Source organism: Eimeria acervulina, genomic scaffold, assembly GCF_000499425.1.
Source record: "Eimeria acervulina Houghton genomic scaffold, Eah_scaff161, whole genome shotgun sequence".
In the NCBI taxonomy this organism is placed as follows: domain Eukaryota; phylum Apicomplexa; class Conoidasida; order Eucoccidiorida; family Eimeriidae; genus Eimeria; species Eimeria acervulina.
In genome coordinates this window covers 38,228-53,375 of record NW_013550174.1, presented here as the reverse complement: position 1 = coordinate 53,375, position 15,148 = coordinate 38,228, and the positions used below count along the sequence as shown (strand labels likewise).

The 15,148-nt window shown below is 51.5% G+C and overlaps 2 protein-coding genes across 2 annotated transcripts in view; both read right to left on the bottom strand.

Moving 5' to 3' along the window:
• Positions 1-232: 232 nt before the first annotated feature.
• EAH_00022220 (hypothetical protein) lies at positions 233-993 on the bottom strand (the record flags this gene model as incomplete). Its single annotated transcript, XM_013396985.1, has 2 exons — positions 233-350; positions 509-993. 2 exons carry the CDS (start codon positions 991-993, stop codon positions 233-235), a joined length of 603 nt encoding a protein of 200 aa, XP_013252439.1.
• Positions 994-2,750: 1,757 nt separating this feature from the next.
• EAH_00022210 (PHD-finger domain-containing protein, putative) overlaps positions 2,751-15,148 on the bottom strand; it is a gene marked incomplete at both ends in the record, with an annotated part of 14,811 nt that continues 2,413 nt past the window's right edge. The window contains 10 exons of the mRNA XM_013396984.1: positions 2,751-2,764; positions 3,319-3,542; positions 3,867-4,261; positions 4,517-6,338; positions 6,514-6,694; positions 7,123-7,771; positions 8,666-9,815; positions 11,054-11,485; positions 11,735-12,567; positions 13,013-15,096. Of these exons, the coding sequence (XP_013252438.1) occupies positions 2,751-2,764; positions 3,319-3,542; positions 3,867-4,261; positions 4,517-6,338; positions 6,514-6,694; positions 7,123-7,771; positions 8,666-9,815; positions 11,054-11,485; positions 11,735-12,567; positions 13,013-15,096 (7,784 nt within the window). The remainder of the gene's footprint in view (positions 2,765-3,318; positions 3,543-3,866; positions 4,262-4,516; positions 6,339-6,513; positions 6,695-7,122; positions 7,772-8,665; positions 9,816-11,053; positions 11,486-11,734; positions 12,568-13,012; positions 15,097-15,148) is intronic.

The window sequence follows — 15,148 nt, the reverse complement described above, 5'->3', positions numbered from 1 at the left end:
TATATATATATATGAAGATGCGTGGGGTGTATATAGAGCTCACTGTGTGCTGCTGCTGCTGTTCTTTTTTTTGCGCGTTTGCGCGTAAAGAGTTTTATTTTTCTCTCTTTTTTTATCTTTCTTTGATGTTTGATGGTTTACTTCTCTATTTGTCTTTAAAAGACGAGGGGTTTGACCCGTTAATTCTTTATTAAAGCCCCCTGAAAGAGCAGGGAGAGGAGTAGGTTTTCTTCTAGGCGCTGTTGATGACTTTGCTGTTGCTGCTTCTGTTGCTGCTGCGGCTATTGCTGCTGCTGCTGCTGCTGCTGATGGTCGTGCTGCGGCTTTGGGCTCTTCTCTTGCTGCTGCTCCTGCAGCATTAGCAGACCCCGAATACAGCAGAGGCAGCAGCAATCTCAGTTGACGAAGCAGCCGCTGTGCTACTGACTCTTTGGGCCTCGAATCAAGTAATGCAGAAGACCTCTGATATGTAGAAGAAATAAAAGAAAAAATGCTGTCAGTGGGGGACCTCCAAAGTTGTATATGTAGGGGTGTAGGGAGATTGAAAGGATCTGTAAGCAGCTGCAGCCGCTGTTGCTGCTGCTGTAGCGGCTGCAGCTGCAGCTGCTGCTTTTTCTCCTGCCCCTCCTCCTGCTTCTGTTGCTGCTGCTGCTGCTGCTCCTCTTCCTGCTGCTGCTGCTGCTTTGGCTGGGGCATGGGAAGCATATGGGAGGCTCGCTGCGTTTGGAGGGGTTGTCCTGCATCTTCAGATGTATGTACACCGCCGAAGACGCGTTGAAGCAGCACAGCTGCAAGGAAGAAAAGAGTTATAGCCCCAACATATCTAAGGCTCTCTGCCCGCTTCTTCCCCCTGCGTACGGGTAGTTGAGGCAGGACATCATCTTGTCTATGTTGGGGTGTATATGCAGGTGCAGGAACTGCAGAAATACCATAGTCTGGCTCTGATATCTTAGTTTCTTGTACAACTGCTGCGGAGGGCAGCGGCAGCATCATAGTGGGGTCTGTATCGACTCCATGTGCGCTTTAAAACCCTATAAAAAGGTAAAATAAATAAAATAAAATAAAATAAAATAATATATTTACGCTTTTAATGAAAGAATCCGCAAGATTTCAGGAAGAAACCAACATGACAACTCACGTCGAGCGGTGCGGGTACTGCAGATAGCACTATGTAGCGGTGCATGCATCCTTCTTCTCTCAAAAAGCTTCTTCTATTCTTAAACAAATCAATTTAAATCAAATAGAAACCTGAAGAAACGGAAGAAAGCAAATGCAGAAACAAACAGAGCAAACAACGTCCATCACGGGGCCCCTCACCCGCCGCCAACCTCAGGCGGCTACCGTGCGGTGTATATACACCCCAAAGGAGTTTTTCCTAGATATTTAATTTGCATCTCCTTCCTTTTATTCTTTATTATTATTATTAATCAGGAAAACACTCAAAATGTCCCCAATTTCTTCAAACTTTACGTCGGCCTCTTCTGTGCGTCTTACATAGACGCATATTGCCGAAGAATGCAGAAAGAAACTCCTTTCAGGGCTCGCTGCAGTATACAGAAAATTAATACTCAATAAAATTAAATACTTTTAAATATATCGTTTATTTTTTAGTTTTATTAAAAGAAGAAAGCGAAGGAAGGGGCTGAGCCCCCCAATACCTGTACACCGTACACTAATATACTTCGCCTTCTGCACTAAGTTTGCTTCTTATGATTGAATTTGTTTATAAATGATATTTTTCTTTGTTTTCTTCGTCTGTATATCGGCTTACTTTAGTCAATTATATATTAATTTAATGCGTCGCCGAGGCAGCATCTACCTCGCTAAGGTTATTTAGAGGAAGCCTCTTCTAATGCATTTTCCTATTTAAGGGGTCTCATCCTCATCAGGCTGTTGTTGTTGTTGCTGCTGCTGCTGCCGCCTATGTTGCTGCTGTTTCTGTTCCCGTGGATGCTGCTGCTATTGGTGCTGCTGCTGTTGCTGCTGCTACTGCTGCTGCTGGACTATCTTACCTGGGGCGAAGCCATGCAAAGGCAAAAGCACAAAAGACCTGCTGCTGCTGCTGCTGCTGCTGCTTCTGCATGCGCTGCAGCCCCATTTGGAGTGTATTGCTAGAGCGTATAGCTAAGGTTAAAGTAAACACCTGAGGCATACTCTTCGAGCCGCGTGCAGAACAATCTAGGGTTTAGGGTATAGGGTATAGGGCCCTAAAACAGAAGTAAGAGGGCTTCGGGTTTAGGGTTTAGGGTTTAGGGAGAATGCTCTTTCTAGATGGAAATGTGAAGAAGTGACAGTCAAACAGCCAATTAGCTCCTAAGGAGCTACGCATAGCAACTAGCTAGCTGTTAGCTAGCTGTTACAGAGCTGCTAGCTAGCCGTTTGCTAGCTGTTAGCTAGCTGTTTCCTAGCTGGTAGCTGCTAGCTGACAGGTACTAGCTGCTCGCTAGCTGTTACAGAGCTGCTAGCTAGCTGCTATTGCTAGCTATTAGCTAGCTATAGCAGCTATTAGCTAGCTGTTCGCTAGCTGTTAGCTAGCCGTTAGCTAGCTGTTAGCTAGCTGCGGTTTATGTGCCAAGTGTGGCGGTGCGCAGCAGAGAACCCCGACTCCTCCTGCTGGCTCTGTTGCATGCGAAGATCTGCGCTTATAAACGGTCAGCTGCAGCAGCAGCAGCAGCTGCTGCTGCTGTTGCTGCAGCAGCTGCTGCTGCTGCTCTCGTTACCGATTTACTGCGTGGAAGCGTTTCTCAGTACTATTCAGAGAGGCCTGAAAAAGAAAAGCCGCACCAACAGCAAACAAGAACACTATTTGCTTCCACAGCCCAGCAGCAGCAGCAAAAGCAGCAGCAGCAGCAGCAACAACAGCAGCAACAACAGCAGCAGAAGGCTCACCCTCTACAATCTGGAGGGCGTCGTTGCTGTCGGTTCTGCATGCACACAGAGACAGAAAGCCAGCAGCAGCAAATATGACCCAAGGAAAACTATCAAGACCTTCAGCGCTCCAACAGCAGCAGCAACAGCAGCAGCAACAGCAGCAGCAGCAGCAAACATGCTGTGGCATCAGCAATGCATCGAGTGCAACACGAAACTCCACGGCCTAAGCGGCCTGCAGACGCATGCAGCAACAGAACTATTATCTACAGACTGCTGTTGCTGTTGCTGCTGCTGCTGCTGCTGCTTGTTGCTGCTGCTGCTTGTTGTTGCTGCTGCTGCTGCTGCTTCGGGTCTCTCAGAGGACTCACAGACAACCATGAGTTTGCACAAGAAAGACAGACAGACAAAGAGACGAAAGATAAAATAAAAGAGCGAAGAAGTACTCACAGTATAATGCGCCAGTCGCCGTGGAGCCCTTCTCTGCACCGTGCTGCAGCAACAGCTGCTGCTGCTGCTGTTGCTGCTGCTGTTGCTGTTGCTGCTGCACAACGGCTGAGCTGCTGCCTGGGCTGGAGCAGGGCCCCGTGACGGTTTGCTGCAGCTCTTTGAGGTGTACAGACACCGCATGCTGCAGCTTCCGCTTCCGGCGCCTCTTGAGGGCTTCCATCCACCTGCAGCAGCAGCAGCAAATGCAGCAGCAGCACATGCAGCAGCAGCACATGCAAAAAGAGATATATAAACAGAGATAAGAAGAAGACAAACAGAAGACAGAGGCAGAGACAGAGAGATGCATGCATACAAACAATAAAAATAATTATTACTTCATTTCTTATTACACCAATCAGCAGCGAACAACAGCAAATGATACTAAAATAAAATAATAAAATAATAATAATAATAAAATAATAATAATAATAAAATAATAATAATAATAATAAAATATAAATAATAATATAATAATAATATTATATATTATTATATCCAGAACAACGTACAGCTGCTGCTGCTCTGTGTCAGTGCTGAACAAGACGCAGTCGTTGAGCCCATCGAAGTTAACCCAAGAGCAGTCGCCATCGTCATAAGCTACTAAGTACCGATCTCCTATATATAAACTCCTGCTGCTGCTGCTGCTGCTGCTGCTGCTGCTGTTGGTGGTGGTGGTGGTGCTGCTGCTGCTGCTGCTGTTGGTGGTGGTGTTGTTGCTTTTGTTGCTGTTGCTGCTGTTGCTCTTGCTGTTGCTGCTGGTGGTGTTGTTGCTGTTGCTGCGTTTGCTGCTGCTGCTGCTGCTGCTGCTGCTGCTGCTGCTATCACAGAAGACAATAAGGCCTCCATACCAGACAGCCATATAAGGCGAGTAAAGAGCAACGCGGCGCCCTATTGCTGCAACCCCCTGCAGCAAGAGACAGCAGCAGCAAGCATAAACAGCAGACAGTAAAGAGACAGCAGCAGCAGCAGCAGCAGCAAACAGCAGAGATAGCAAGAAAACAGCAGCAGCAAACAGCAGAGAGAGAGACAAGAGACAGCTTTTGCTTTATCTGTCTCTCTTTGCTGTCTCCTTTATTTTGTCTGTCTCCTTTCTGCTGTCTCTCTTTTATTATATTTCTTTTGTTTGTTCTTTATTATTTTGCTTTTGCTGTCTCCTCACTCTTCTTATAGTGCCTCGCCAGTCAGCAGGGGGTAAGGTTTTCGCAGCAACAGCAGCAGCAAGCCATTTGCTGCTGCTCGCATGCAGCAGCTGCTGCAGCACCGCCACTCCAGCAGCGCATGCAGCGGAATGTGCTGCTTCCGTTGTTGCTGCTGTTGCTGTTGCTGCTGCTGCTCCTGCAGCTGCTGCTGCTGCGCGCAGCGCCGGGATGACGAAGCCTCCCCACAGCTGCAGCTGCTGCGCCGCCAGATCTCGTGCAGCAGCAGCAGCAGCAGCAGCAGCAGATGAAGTGTCTCCTTGTTGCAGCAGCTGCGGTGTCTGTGCCGACGCTGCAGCAGCAGGCAGGACCTGGCCTCCACAGCCATTGCTGATGCCGCCTGCTTTGCTGCTGCTGCTGCTGCTGCTGCTGCTGATTGCAGCAACGAAGGAGCACCAGCAAGTGTATCTGCAGTTCATTGCAGCAGCAAACAACTCGTGCAGCAGCACTTCGCTGGAAGTGTCTCTCATCAAAGGAGACAGCAGCGGGTGTAGGTGAGAGAGCTCCACCACATAGCTGCTGTCATCGTCTAGGGGCAACGCTGCTGCTGTTGCTGCTGCTGCTGCTGTTGCTGTTGCCGCTGTTGCTGCTGCTGCTGCTGCTGTTGCTGCTGCTGCTGCCGATCCAGGTGCTGCTGCAGCCCCCTTCACGCGATATGCCCCAGGAAGCTCTGCTGCAGCAGCAGCAGCGTCCTGGTACAGCATCTGCTGTTGCTGTTGCTGCTGCGGCTGCTGCTGCTGCACCAAGAACAGCCGCAGCTGCTGCAGAGCCTTCAGAGCTGCTGCCCCAACGAGATAGCGCCGGACAGCTTCTGGGCAAGCAGCAACAGAGTCCTCATCTGCTGCTGCTGCAGTTGCAGCTATTGCTGCTGTTGCTTCCGCTGCTGTCGGGCCTGTAGCTGTCTGCTTCCAGCAGCTGCAAAGCACTCCGTGCTGCTGCTGCTGCTGCTGCTGTTCCATAGCATCCGCAGCAGCCTGGTGACTGTTCAGCAGCGGCAGCAGTTCGCCCTCTTCGGCTGGCTCTTCCTTTGCTGCTGCTGCTGCTGCTGCTGCTGCTGCTTCTCCTTTGGGGGCCCCACAAACAAAGAGAGACAAATATTTTTGTTTCACGGCATTGTCGTCTGCTGCATCGTCTAAGAAGAGACCCTCAGCAACTCCAAAGTCATCTTCCCCCCCTTCGTAGTTGCTGCTGCTGCTGCTGCTGCTGCTGCTGCTGTTGCTGTTGCTGTTGCTAGAGGGCGTCGTAGCCCTTCGTGCATTCTTGGTTGCAGCAGCCGTTGAGGCTCCTGCTTCTGTTGATGCTGCTGCTGCTGCTGCTTCTGTTGCTGCTCCCGCTGCTGGGCTGCTGTCAGTACCCGGAGAAGCAGCAGCAGCAGCAGCAGGGGCAGAAAGGATCGCCTCCCAGGTTTGCTGTTCTGCTGCTGCTAGCGCCAAGGCCTGCCGGCGAGCTGCAGCAGTACCCGAAGCAAGAAGACGCAGCAGTGTCTCCTTCAGAGACCCTCCTTGCTGCTGCTGCTTCTGCTGCTGCTGCTGCTGCAACTTCTGCTGCACCAGCTGCTGCAGCTGCTCCTCTGAGAGGTCAGTGCATCGGAAGCCTGTCTCTCTATGCACAACAGCAGTTTCGCTGCTGCTGCTCTCTGTCCCTCCATCTACAAGCATGGGCTGCTGCTGCTGCTGCTGCTGCTGTTGCTGCTGCTGCTTCGAGGAGACACCAAAGCCGTCTGCTGGATTGAGAGGAAATGCAGCAGCAAGACTCTTTCGCCGCTGCTGTATGTACAGCCTCTTGCTGCTCTCTCGTTCAGACACAGCTCCAACCAGCATGCGAGACTGCAGCAGCAACACCACAGCAGCAGCAGCAGCAGCAGCAGCAGCAGCAGCAACAGCAGCAGTAAGAGTTAATTTAAGATACGTGTCCCATGAAGTGCACTGACAGCCAACGGAGATCGAATGCTACTCCTCACGCAAAAGAGCTGCTGCTGCTGCTGTTGCTCCTGCTGCTGCTGCCGTCACTAATGTTGCTGCTGCTGCTGCTGCTGCTGCTGCTGCTGCTGCTGCAGTCTATAGACTTACGAGCTCCAAAAAGGAGCGAAGGCGCAGCAGCAGCCGGACGCTGTGGGCGATTTGATTGCGCGTTTGCGAATGCTGTAGCAACACCAGCAGCAGCAGCAGCAGCAGCAAAGCGCAGCAGCAGCAGCAGCAGCAGCAGCAGCAAAGGACAGCAACTGGATGTGTATGCAAACACCACAAGTCTGCTGCACTGGGCAGCATAGAAGAGGCGATTACTGCAGTTCTAACCCTCAAACCCCAAACCCTAAACCCTAAACCCTAAACCCTAGATATCTTAACCCTTAAATGCTGCCCCACTACTCCGCCCGCTGCTCCTAAACCCTAAACCCTAAACCCTAACCCCTAGCTTGCCTCTAGACAGAAAACAGCAGCAGTAAATGCTGAGGGGTTTAAGGGGGCCTCAGCCATCTCCATAAAGCAGCCCCGCAGCAACGCGCATAGTGCATGCAGCTGCAGCAGACACCCCGAGGCGCAGCAGCGCAGCAGCAACCCAGAAGACAAACCGCAGATAGAACAGCCTCGGCGAACGCCAACAGCAACACAAGAAACCTGCTGCTGCTGCTGCTGCTGCTGCTGCTGCTCAGGCTGCTGATGCTGCTGCTGCTCCTCCTGCTGCTGATGCTGCTGCTGCGCCTGCGGAGACGGCGGTTGCTGCTGCTGCTGCTGCTGCTGCTGCAGGTGCTGAGGCGATGGGTGCAACGCAGACTCCAACCCAGCAGCAGCCCCCGGAACACCCGGCTGCTGCTGCTGCTGCTGCTGCTGCTGCAGCTGTTGCGGCTGCAGTGTTTGCTGTTGAGGCGTTCCTGCGTCTTCCCTGCTGCTGCTGCTGCTGCTGCTGCTGCTGGTGCTGGTGCTGGTGCTGCTGCTGCTTGTGCATGCAGTCTGCTGCAGCTGTCGCTGCAGCGCAGCATCAACGCCGACAATAGGTGAGAGACTATCTGTCTCTGCTGCCTCAACTCCGGGGGTCCAGAGAGCACACACCATATGAACGAACTGCAGCGGAGTCTCTTTGCTGTTGCGCACTGCAGCAGCAACTGCAGCAGCAACTGCAGCAGCAGGAGCAGCAGCAAGACTCTCAGCAGTAAAACCCGAGCAGCCGCGAAGCGACAGCTTTAATGCACCCCCTCGGCGAGGGCACACAGCACATCGAACCTGAGAAAGAAGAAAAAATAAATAAATAATAAATAAATAAATAAATAAATAAATAAATAAATAAATAAATAAATAATAAACAAACACAAAAAAGTAATACACTCACAAGGAAAAAGAATAAATAAATAAATAAATCAGAGAGGGGGATATAAACAAACAAAACAAATATATATATATATATATTATATAGATATATTATACCACATTATATTATATATATTATATATATATAAGTTTATATATATATATATATATGTATATATATCTATATATGTATATATGCAGGACGAAGAGATACAAGAGACAACACTCAGAGACAAACGAACAAAGACAGACAGAAAAAAAAGCAGAAGCAGAGAGACAGAGACAGAGAGAAGAGAGAGAGACAGAAAAGAGACAGACAGACAGAGACAGAGACAGAGACAGAGACAGACGAAGAGAGAAGAGAGAGAGACAGACAGAGAGAAGAGAGACAGAGACAGAGAGGAGAGAAGAGAGAGAGAGACAGAGACAAACAAAGACAGAGAGAAGGGACAGACAAAGACAGAGAGACAGAGACAGAGACAGAGACAGAGACAGAGAGAAGAGAGAAGACAGAGACAGAGAGAGACAGAGAGACAGAAAGAGAGAGAAGACAGAGAGAGAGAGAGAGAGAAAGAGACAGAAGAAGAGAGACAGCGGTATGCTGCAGCACAAACAAAAACATAGATTGAAGTAAACAGCAGCAAAGACGGGGAGAAGCAAACAGACAGCACATATAAATATAAAATGTATAATAAAACAATATTATAACGAGATACATATTATAATAGTATTATAATAATATATAATAATATTATAATAATATAAAGCATAAAGAAGAGACAAACAAACACCGAAACAGCATCAACCCACCTCCTCTCTGTCAGGTGCATAGCGGCAAGGCTCGCAGAGAAAAGGTACAGGCACGTAGGGCTCGCTGCTGCTGCTGCTGCTGCTGCTGCTGCTGCTGCTGCTGGGGTCTCCTGCTGCTGCTGGTGCTGCTGCGACTTCCGAATGAAGCCGCTTCGCCCCTCGGGAGATAGCTGCAGGCGTTGCAGGGGTGCTGCTGTTGCTGCTGCTGCTGCACGTGCTGCTGCTGCTGCTGTCTCGCCCGTCAGCAGAGGCGCCGGCTGTTCTAACGCTGCTGCTGCTGCTGCTGCTGCTGGCTGTATCTTGCATGCCAGAGTTCTGTTTCAGCCGCTTCAAGGAGCTGCCGCCCGCCTCGTACTGCTGCTGCTGCTGCTGCTGCTGCTGCTGCTGCAGGTCTGGGCGCAGCGCAGCAGGGAGACACTCCAGCGGGACACCGTAGCACATGCGGTGTACAGTCAGCCCACACCGCGCGCAGTAGAAGAAGGGGTTGCTGCTGCTAGCAGTTAGCTTCGGCAGCAAACAAACAGCGCAGCAATGGTCTTGATAGAAATCGATCTCCTCCAGCACTGTCTTCTCTGCACCATCATCTGCTGCTGCTGCTGCTGCTGCTGGTGTGCCTGGGGTCTCTCCCGCCTTTAACCCTGCTGCTGCTGCTGCTGCTGTTGCTGCTGCTGCTGCTGCTGCTCCCTCTGTGGGTGTGCCTCTACCCCCACCTGCCGCTGGCCCTTGTGCTGCAACAGGCGTTTGCGCTGCAGTGCTGCTTCCAGCTGCATGCGGCGTAGCAGCAGCAGCAGCAGCAGCTGCTGCTGCTGCTGCAGCTGCTGCTGCTGATCGGCGGGTTGATGTTGCTGTAGAAGCAGAAGTAGCAGCCGGCAATGGGGTAGCAGCATTTGCTGCAGAGTGTGCTTTGGAGGGTGTATGAGGCGTGTTGCTGCTGCTGCTGGGTATCCCAGTCACAGCAGCAGCAGCAGCAGCAGCTGCTGCTGCTGCTGCAGCTGTGCTGCGGCGAGCTGCTGCTGCTGCTGCTGCTGCAGGCAAAGCTCTCTTTAAAAAGAATGCCCCCTTCCTTTCGCTTAGAGCATACAGCTCAGGGTAGTGGTCGCGGGTTACGTAGCGCCGAGAGCGCAGCACTGCTTGCAAGGCGCAGCTCCTCCTGTTCACAAACCCTAAACCCTAAACCCTAAACCCTAAACCCTAAACCCTAAACCCTAAGACAGGAGGGAGCAGAAGAAAAGCGAAAAGGGTTTACAACAAAGGGTTTATAAAAGATTTTAATAAGGGTTTAGGGTTAAGGGTTTTAGGATATATATATATATATACATCTATATATAGATGCATACATATATATATATATATATGCATATATATACATATACATATCCCGTTGTCGTCTGGAATGAGCGTACCCCTTAGGGTTTAGGGTTTAGGGTTTAGGGTTTAGGGTTTAGGGTTTAGGGTTTAGGGTTTGGGGTTTACCTGACGCCAGGGGTTTCTGGTGTATGTTTAAAGCAGAAAACAGAAACTTGAAGACGAGGAAAGCAGTGATCAGGGGCCCCTTTGAAGGGCATGAAGAGACCAGGTGCAGCAGCAGCAGAGCAGCAAAGCCCGCTAAGCCAAGCACACATAGGATGAAAGCTGTCTGTACACCCCAGATGACAGCAGCGTATACATACACCTCCTTTGACCCCACACAAGCTGCAGCAAGCAGCAAGACGCCACTGCTTAATATCTTTTAATTCCCAGGGTTCTAATCGCTGCAGATCGCAGCATATTATCTCAGGCAGCAAGAACAAGCAGCAAAACACGTGCACCCAGCAGCCGTTCTCGACAGTAGGCTTCAGCGCCCCGCCCCCTCGGCAGCAAATCTGCATGCACAAATATTTATATATACACACAGCCAAACAGCAGCACCACTATGAGATGCAGCACCAACAGCAGCATAATCAGCAGCATAGTCAGCAGCAGCAGCATTATAATCAGCAGCAGCATAATGATCAGCAGCAGCAGCATAATAATCAGCAGCAGCAGCATAATCAGCAGCAGCAGCAGAATGATCAGCAGCAGCGTAATGATCAGCAGCAGGATGATGATCAGCAGCAGCAGCATAATAAAGAGCAGGAGCAGCAGCAGCAGAATGATCAGCAGCAGGATGACGATAAGCAGCAGCAGCATAATAAAGAGCAGGAGCAGCATCTGAGTACCTGGCACTTGATATCCATGGGTTTGAAGAGAGCTAGCCACTGGGTTCCGAGTGTACGTCGATCTTTCTCGCACCTTCTGCAGACCCAGTCGTCGCCTTCGGGTGTCTCACCAACTCTGCCGATCCCGTAGCAATGCTTGTGCGAGCAGAACAAACAACGAATGCACGAGTACAAAGGGTTTAATGCTGACCCCTCGCCCTGCCAGCACACGCAGCAGCAAACAAACTCTAAACCCACGCCCACGCCCCCCCACCCTACAGACAGCAAAAAACTGCTGCTGTTGTTGTTGCTGCTGTTGCTGCTGCTGCTCATGATGGTCGTAGTGGTCGTTGTGGTGCTGACGACGCCGGGGGTGGGGATAGGGGTGCTCCGCATCAGGCTGCTGCTGCTGCTGCTGCTGCTCGTTATGCTGCTGGTTATGCTGCTGGTTATACTGCTGCTGCTGCTACTGCTGCTAGGCAACGCCAATGCCCTGCTGCTAACGCGAGGAGACTCAGACGAACCGCCGGCCTCAGGACCCTTTGCTGCTGCTGCTGCTGTTGCTGTTGCTGCTGCTGCTGTTGGCGTTTCAGCAGCAGCACGAGAACTGCTCCGCTGCTGCCGCTCCGTGGGGCTTGAGCAGCTGCCCATACACCCGACAAACAAAACAAACAAAACACAAAAATATCAAACAACGGCAACACAGCAGCACCAAAGACAACTCCAGCAACAACAGCAGCAGCAACAACAACAACGGCAGCAGCAGCAACAGCAATAGCAGCAACAACAGCAATAGCAGCACCAGTAACAACAAAAGCACAATAAGCAGCAACAGCAACAGCAGCACCAGCAGCAACAGAAGCAGCAGCATGCAGCAGACATCAATACCCACTTGCGTTTTGCTGCTCCTGCTGCTGCAGACTCTGCGTTAGCTCGCGGTGTATGTATACTGCGAAGAAGGCCGGTAAGCGGGGGTCTTGGAGAGACAGCTGAAGTCTCTAGCGGCAGCGTAGCTTCCTGCTGCTCATACAGCCGAAGTGCTGCTGCCGCTGCAGCGCCTGGGTCCGCAGCAGCAGCAGCAGCGGCTGCTGCTGCTGCTGCTGCTTCTGCTGCTTCCGCAACGTCGCTCACTGGGGGACCCTCCTCTACCGCTGGCTCAGGCTCAGGGTTTAGCAGCTGACGCTGCTGCTGCAGCTGCTTCATTTGCTGCTCTGGGTCTCCTGCTGCACCTTGCTTCCTTCCTGCTGCTGCAGCAAGGCGTTCCGCTACAGCCTGCAGAGCTTCAGGTGTCTCCTTCTGAATGCTGCTGCTGCTGCAGTTGCGGTCCCTTCTGCTGCTGCTGCTGCTGCTGCTGCTGCTGCTGGAGTCTCTTCTTCCGTGTGCATTGTGTGCGTATGCAGCAAAAGTATGTGTAGTAGCTTGTCTTCCCTGTCCCTGCTGTTTCATGAGCATCCCCTGCTGCAGCATCTGCTGCTGCTGCTGCTGCTGCTGCTGTTGCTGCTGCTGAGGAGTAGGTAAGAAAGGGGGCAGCGGCAGATCTCTTAAGCCTAAGCAAAAGTTTGTTCTTAGCTGAGACCAGCGCTCCATAGACCCGTATCTTTCTATCAGCTCGTTTAATATATCATATCTCTCAGCTAATCGCAGCGCTGTTTGATTCTCTTCAAGGATGTTCCGCAGCAAAGCCCCCTTATACACTGACAAGTCCCGGGACAGTACCCTGCTCACCTGCATGCATCCGCAGCACATATATATATATATATATATGCTTACAATTATATTTGTTTGTTTATTTATTTATTTATCTTGTTGTTTCGTTATTTATTTATCTATTTATTTAGACAGACAGACAGACAAACAGACAGAGAGGGAGAGGGCTTCATTCTGTACAGAATGATAATACAAGATGTTATATATAAGTAAATATATATATATATATTTATACATATATATTTATATTATAAACTTTCTTACATATATGTATACATATATGCATAATATATACAACATAACATAACATATATATAATATATAATATATAATATATAATATATAATATATAATATATAATATATAATATATAATATATAACATAAAAAACTGTACAAATAAATTTAATAAAAGAAGAGTTCGTAAGGAAATACGAGGAGCTGCGCATACACCCGAAACTAACCTGCAGGAACTGCATGCACTGCGCCCCTACGAAATCTTCTGTCTCTTTGCTGTCTCCTGCAGAGCCCCAATACCAACGGTGGCCAGCCACCTCCACTAAAGAAGCAGCACCCCCGCTGCTGCTGCTGCTGCTGCTGCTGCTGCTGCTGTTGCTGGGATGTGCTGCTGGAGCAGCCGCACGCACTCCTGTTGCTGCGACAGGCGAGAGAGAAGGACAGACAGCACCTGATGCTGCTGCTGTTGCTGCTGCTGGAGCTGCGTCATTGCTGCAGCTGCTGCCCGCAGATTCTTGCGATGCAGGCTGCTGCTGCTTTTGTCGCTGCTCCTGCTGCTGCTGCTGCTGCTGCTGCTGCTTTTCTGTTTTGGGGGCCTCCCCGTCTACTTGCATGTCTTTGCTCTCTGCTTTAGAAGAAGCCCCCGCCTCCCTGTTCTTTGCTGTTGCTTCAGCCGTTGTTGCTGCTGCTGCTGCTGCATCCTCTGCTGCTGCTGCTGCTGCTGCTGCTGGTGTTGCAGGAGGGCCTTCGAGGGAGCATACTTTTTTGTGCGTTGTTTCTGCTTCTGCTGCAGGGTTACTGGCATTGGCAGCTGCTTCGTGCTGCTGCTGCTGCTGCTGCTGCTGCTGCAGCTGCTGCTCCAGCAGCGCCTTAAGGTTGGGGGCCCTCCCGTCTTCTGTTAGCTGCACCCGCTGCAAGTGTCTCCTGCAGAAAGCCAGTTGATAAGAAGAGAGAAGTTTGAAGGCTCTGATGCTTAGCTGTGAGGCGAGGGCTTCGTATTTGCTGCTGCGCGAGCTGCTGTCTTCTTCTTCGGGTGTTGCTGCTGCTGCTGCTGCAGCTGCTGCAGCAGCAACTGCAGCACCTCCTGCTGCACCGCACTCCCCCTTCTGCTGAGCCAGAGCTGGAGCCACTACCTTACGCAGATATTCTCTTATTGCTGCATCGTCTAGCACGAAGCTTCCGTTGCTGCCGTCCCCGCTGCTGCTGCTGCTGCTGCTGCTGCTGCTGCGTGCAGAGGTCCTGCCGCTGCTGCATAGACAGTCTAGCAGCTGAGCTGCACGCTCTGCTCCCCCTCTTGCGTCTTCTTTAAACTCAAAGCAGCACCAAGCAGCAACAGAACCAAAGTCAATAAGTGCTGTTATTGGCATGCTTAAGTCCTTGCTGCTGCTGCTGCTGCTGCTGCTGCTGCTGTTGCTGTTGCTGCTGCTGCTGGTTAGTTTCTTTGCTGCGGCCTTCTGGCGCGCCTCTTGAAGCAGCTGCGCATGCAAATCGAGGAGCTGCTGCAGAACCTTGAGGTCTTCTTCTGCTGGCAGCAGCAGATCAGCAGCAGCAGGGCAGCAAGCTGGCTGCAGCAGAGTTTCTTCAATTGCTTTTGCTTCCTGCAGCGCTTGCTGACGCTCTGACCCTTCTTTAAATGTACGAGAGACCTCAGCAGCAAAGGGCCCCAGAGGCACGCGACGAAAGAGCCCATCGAAGCGGCTCCACTGAACGCGGCTCCCCCTGCTGCTGCTGCTGCTGCTGCTGCTGCTGCTGCTGCTGCTGCTGGTACTGCTGCTGGTGCTCGGAGACTTCTTCGCAGTACTGCTGCAGGGGCCTTTAGCAGTGTCTCGTCCTCCGGCAGCACCTGCTGCTGCTGCTGGCTTTGATCCACCGGGAAGGTCCGCTGCTGCTGCTGCACCTGCTGCTGCAGCAGATGGCTCTCCTGCTGCTCCTTCAGAACCTTGACAGAAAGATTTGCTTCCTCGCTGATGTGATGTTGCTGCTGCTGCAGACTGACGGCCCCGGGCCCTTAAGCCTCGCGTTGCTCCCCCGCTGCTTCCTGCTGCACTACCTTCTGCTGCTGCTGGAGTTCCTGCTGCTGCTGCTCCTGGAGTTCCTGCTGCTGCTGCTGATGGTGGAGTTCCTGCTGCTGCTGCTGCTGGTATTCCTGTCGGCACTGCAGCAACTGCAGGAGGACCTGCTGCTGCTGCTGCTCCTGCTGCTACAGGCTGCGGAGACAGAGCCGGAAGCAGCGGCGGCCCTGTGGGGTTCATTAGGAGGGAAGCAGCAGACGGTGCAGCAGCAGCTGCTGCTGCTGCTGCGTACAGCGGCCCTGTTGCGAAGGGGCGAGCGGCAGCAGCAGCAGCAGCAGGGTAGGGTGTGGG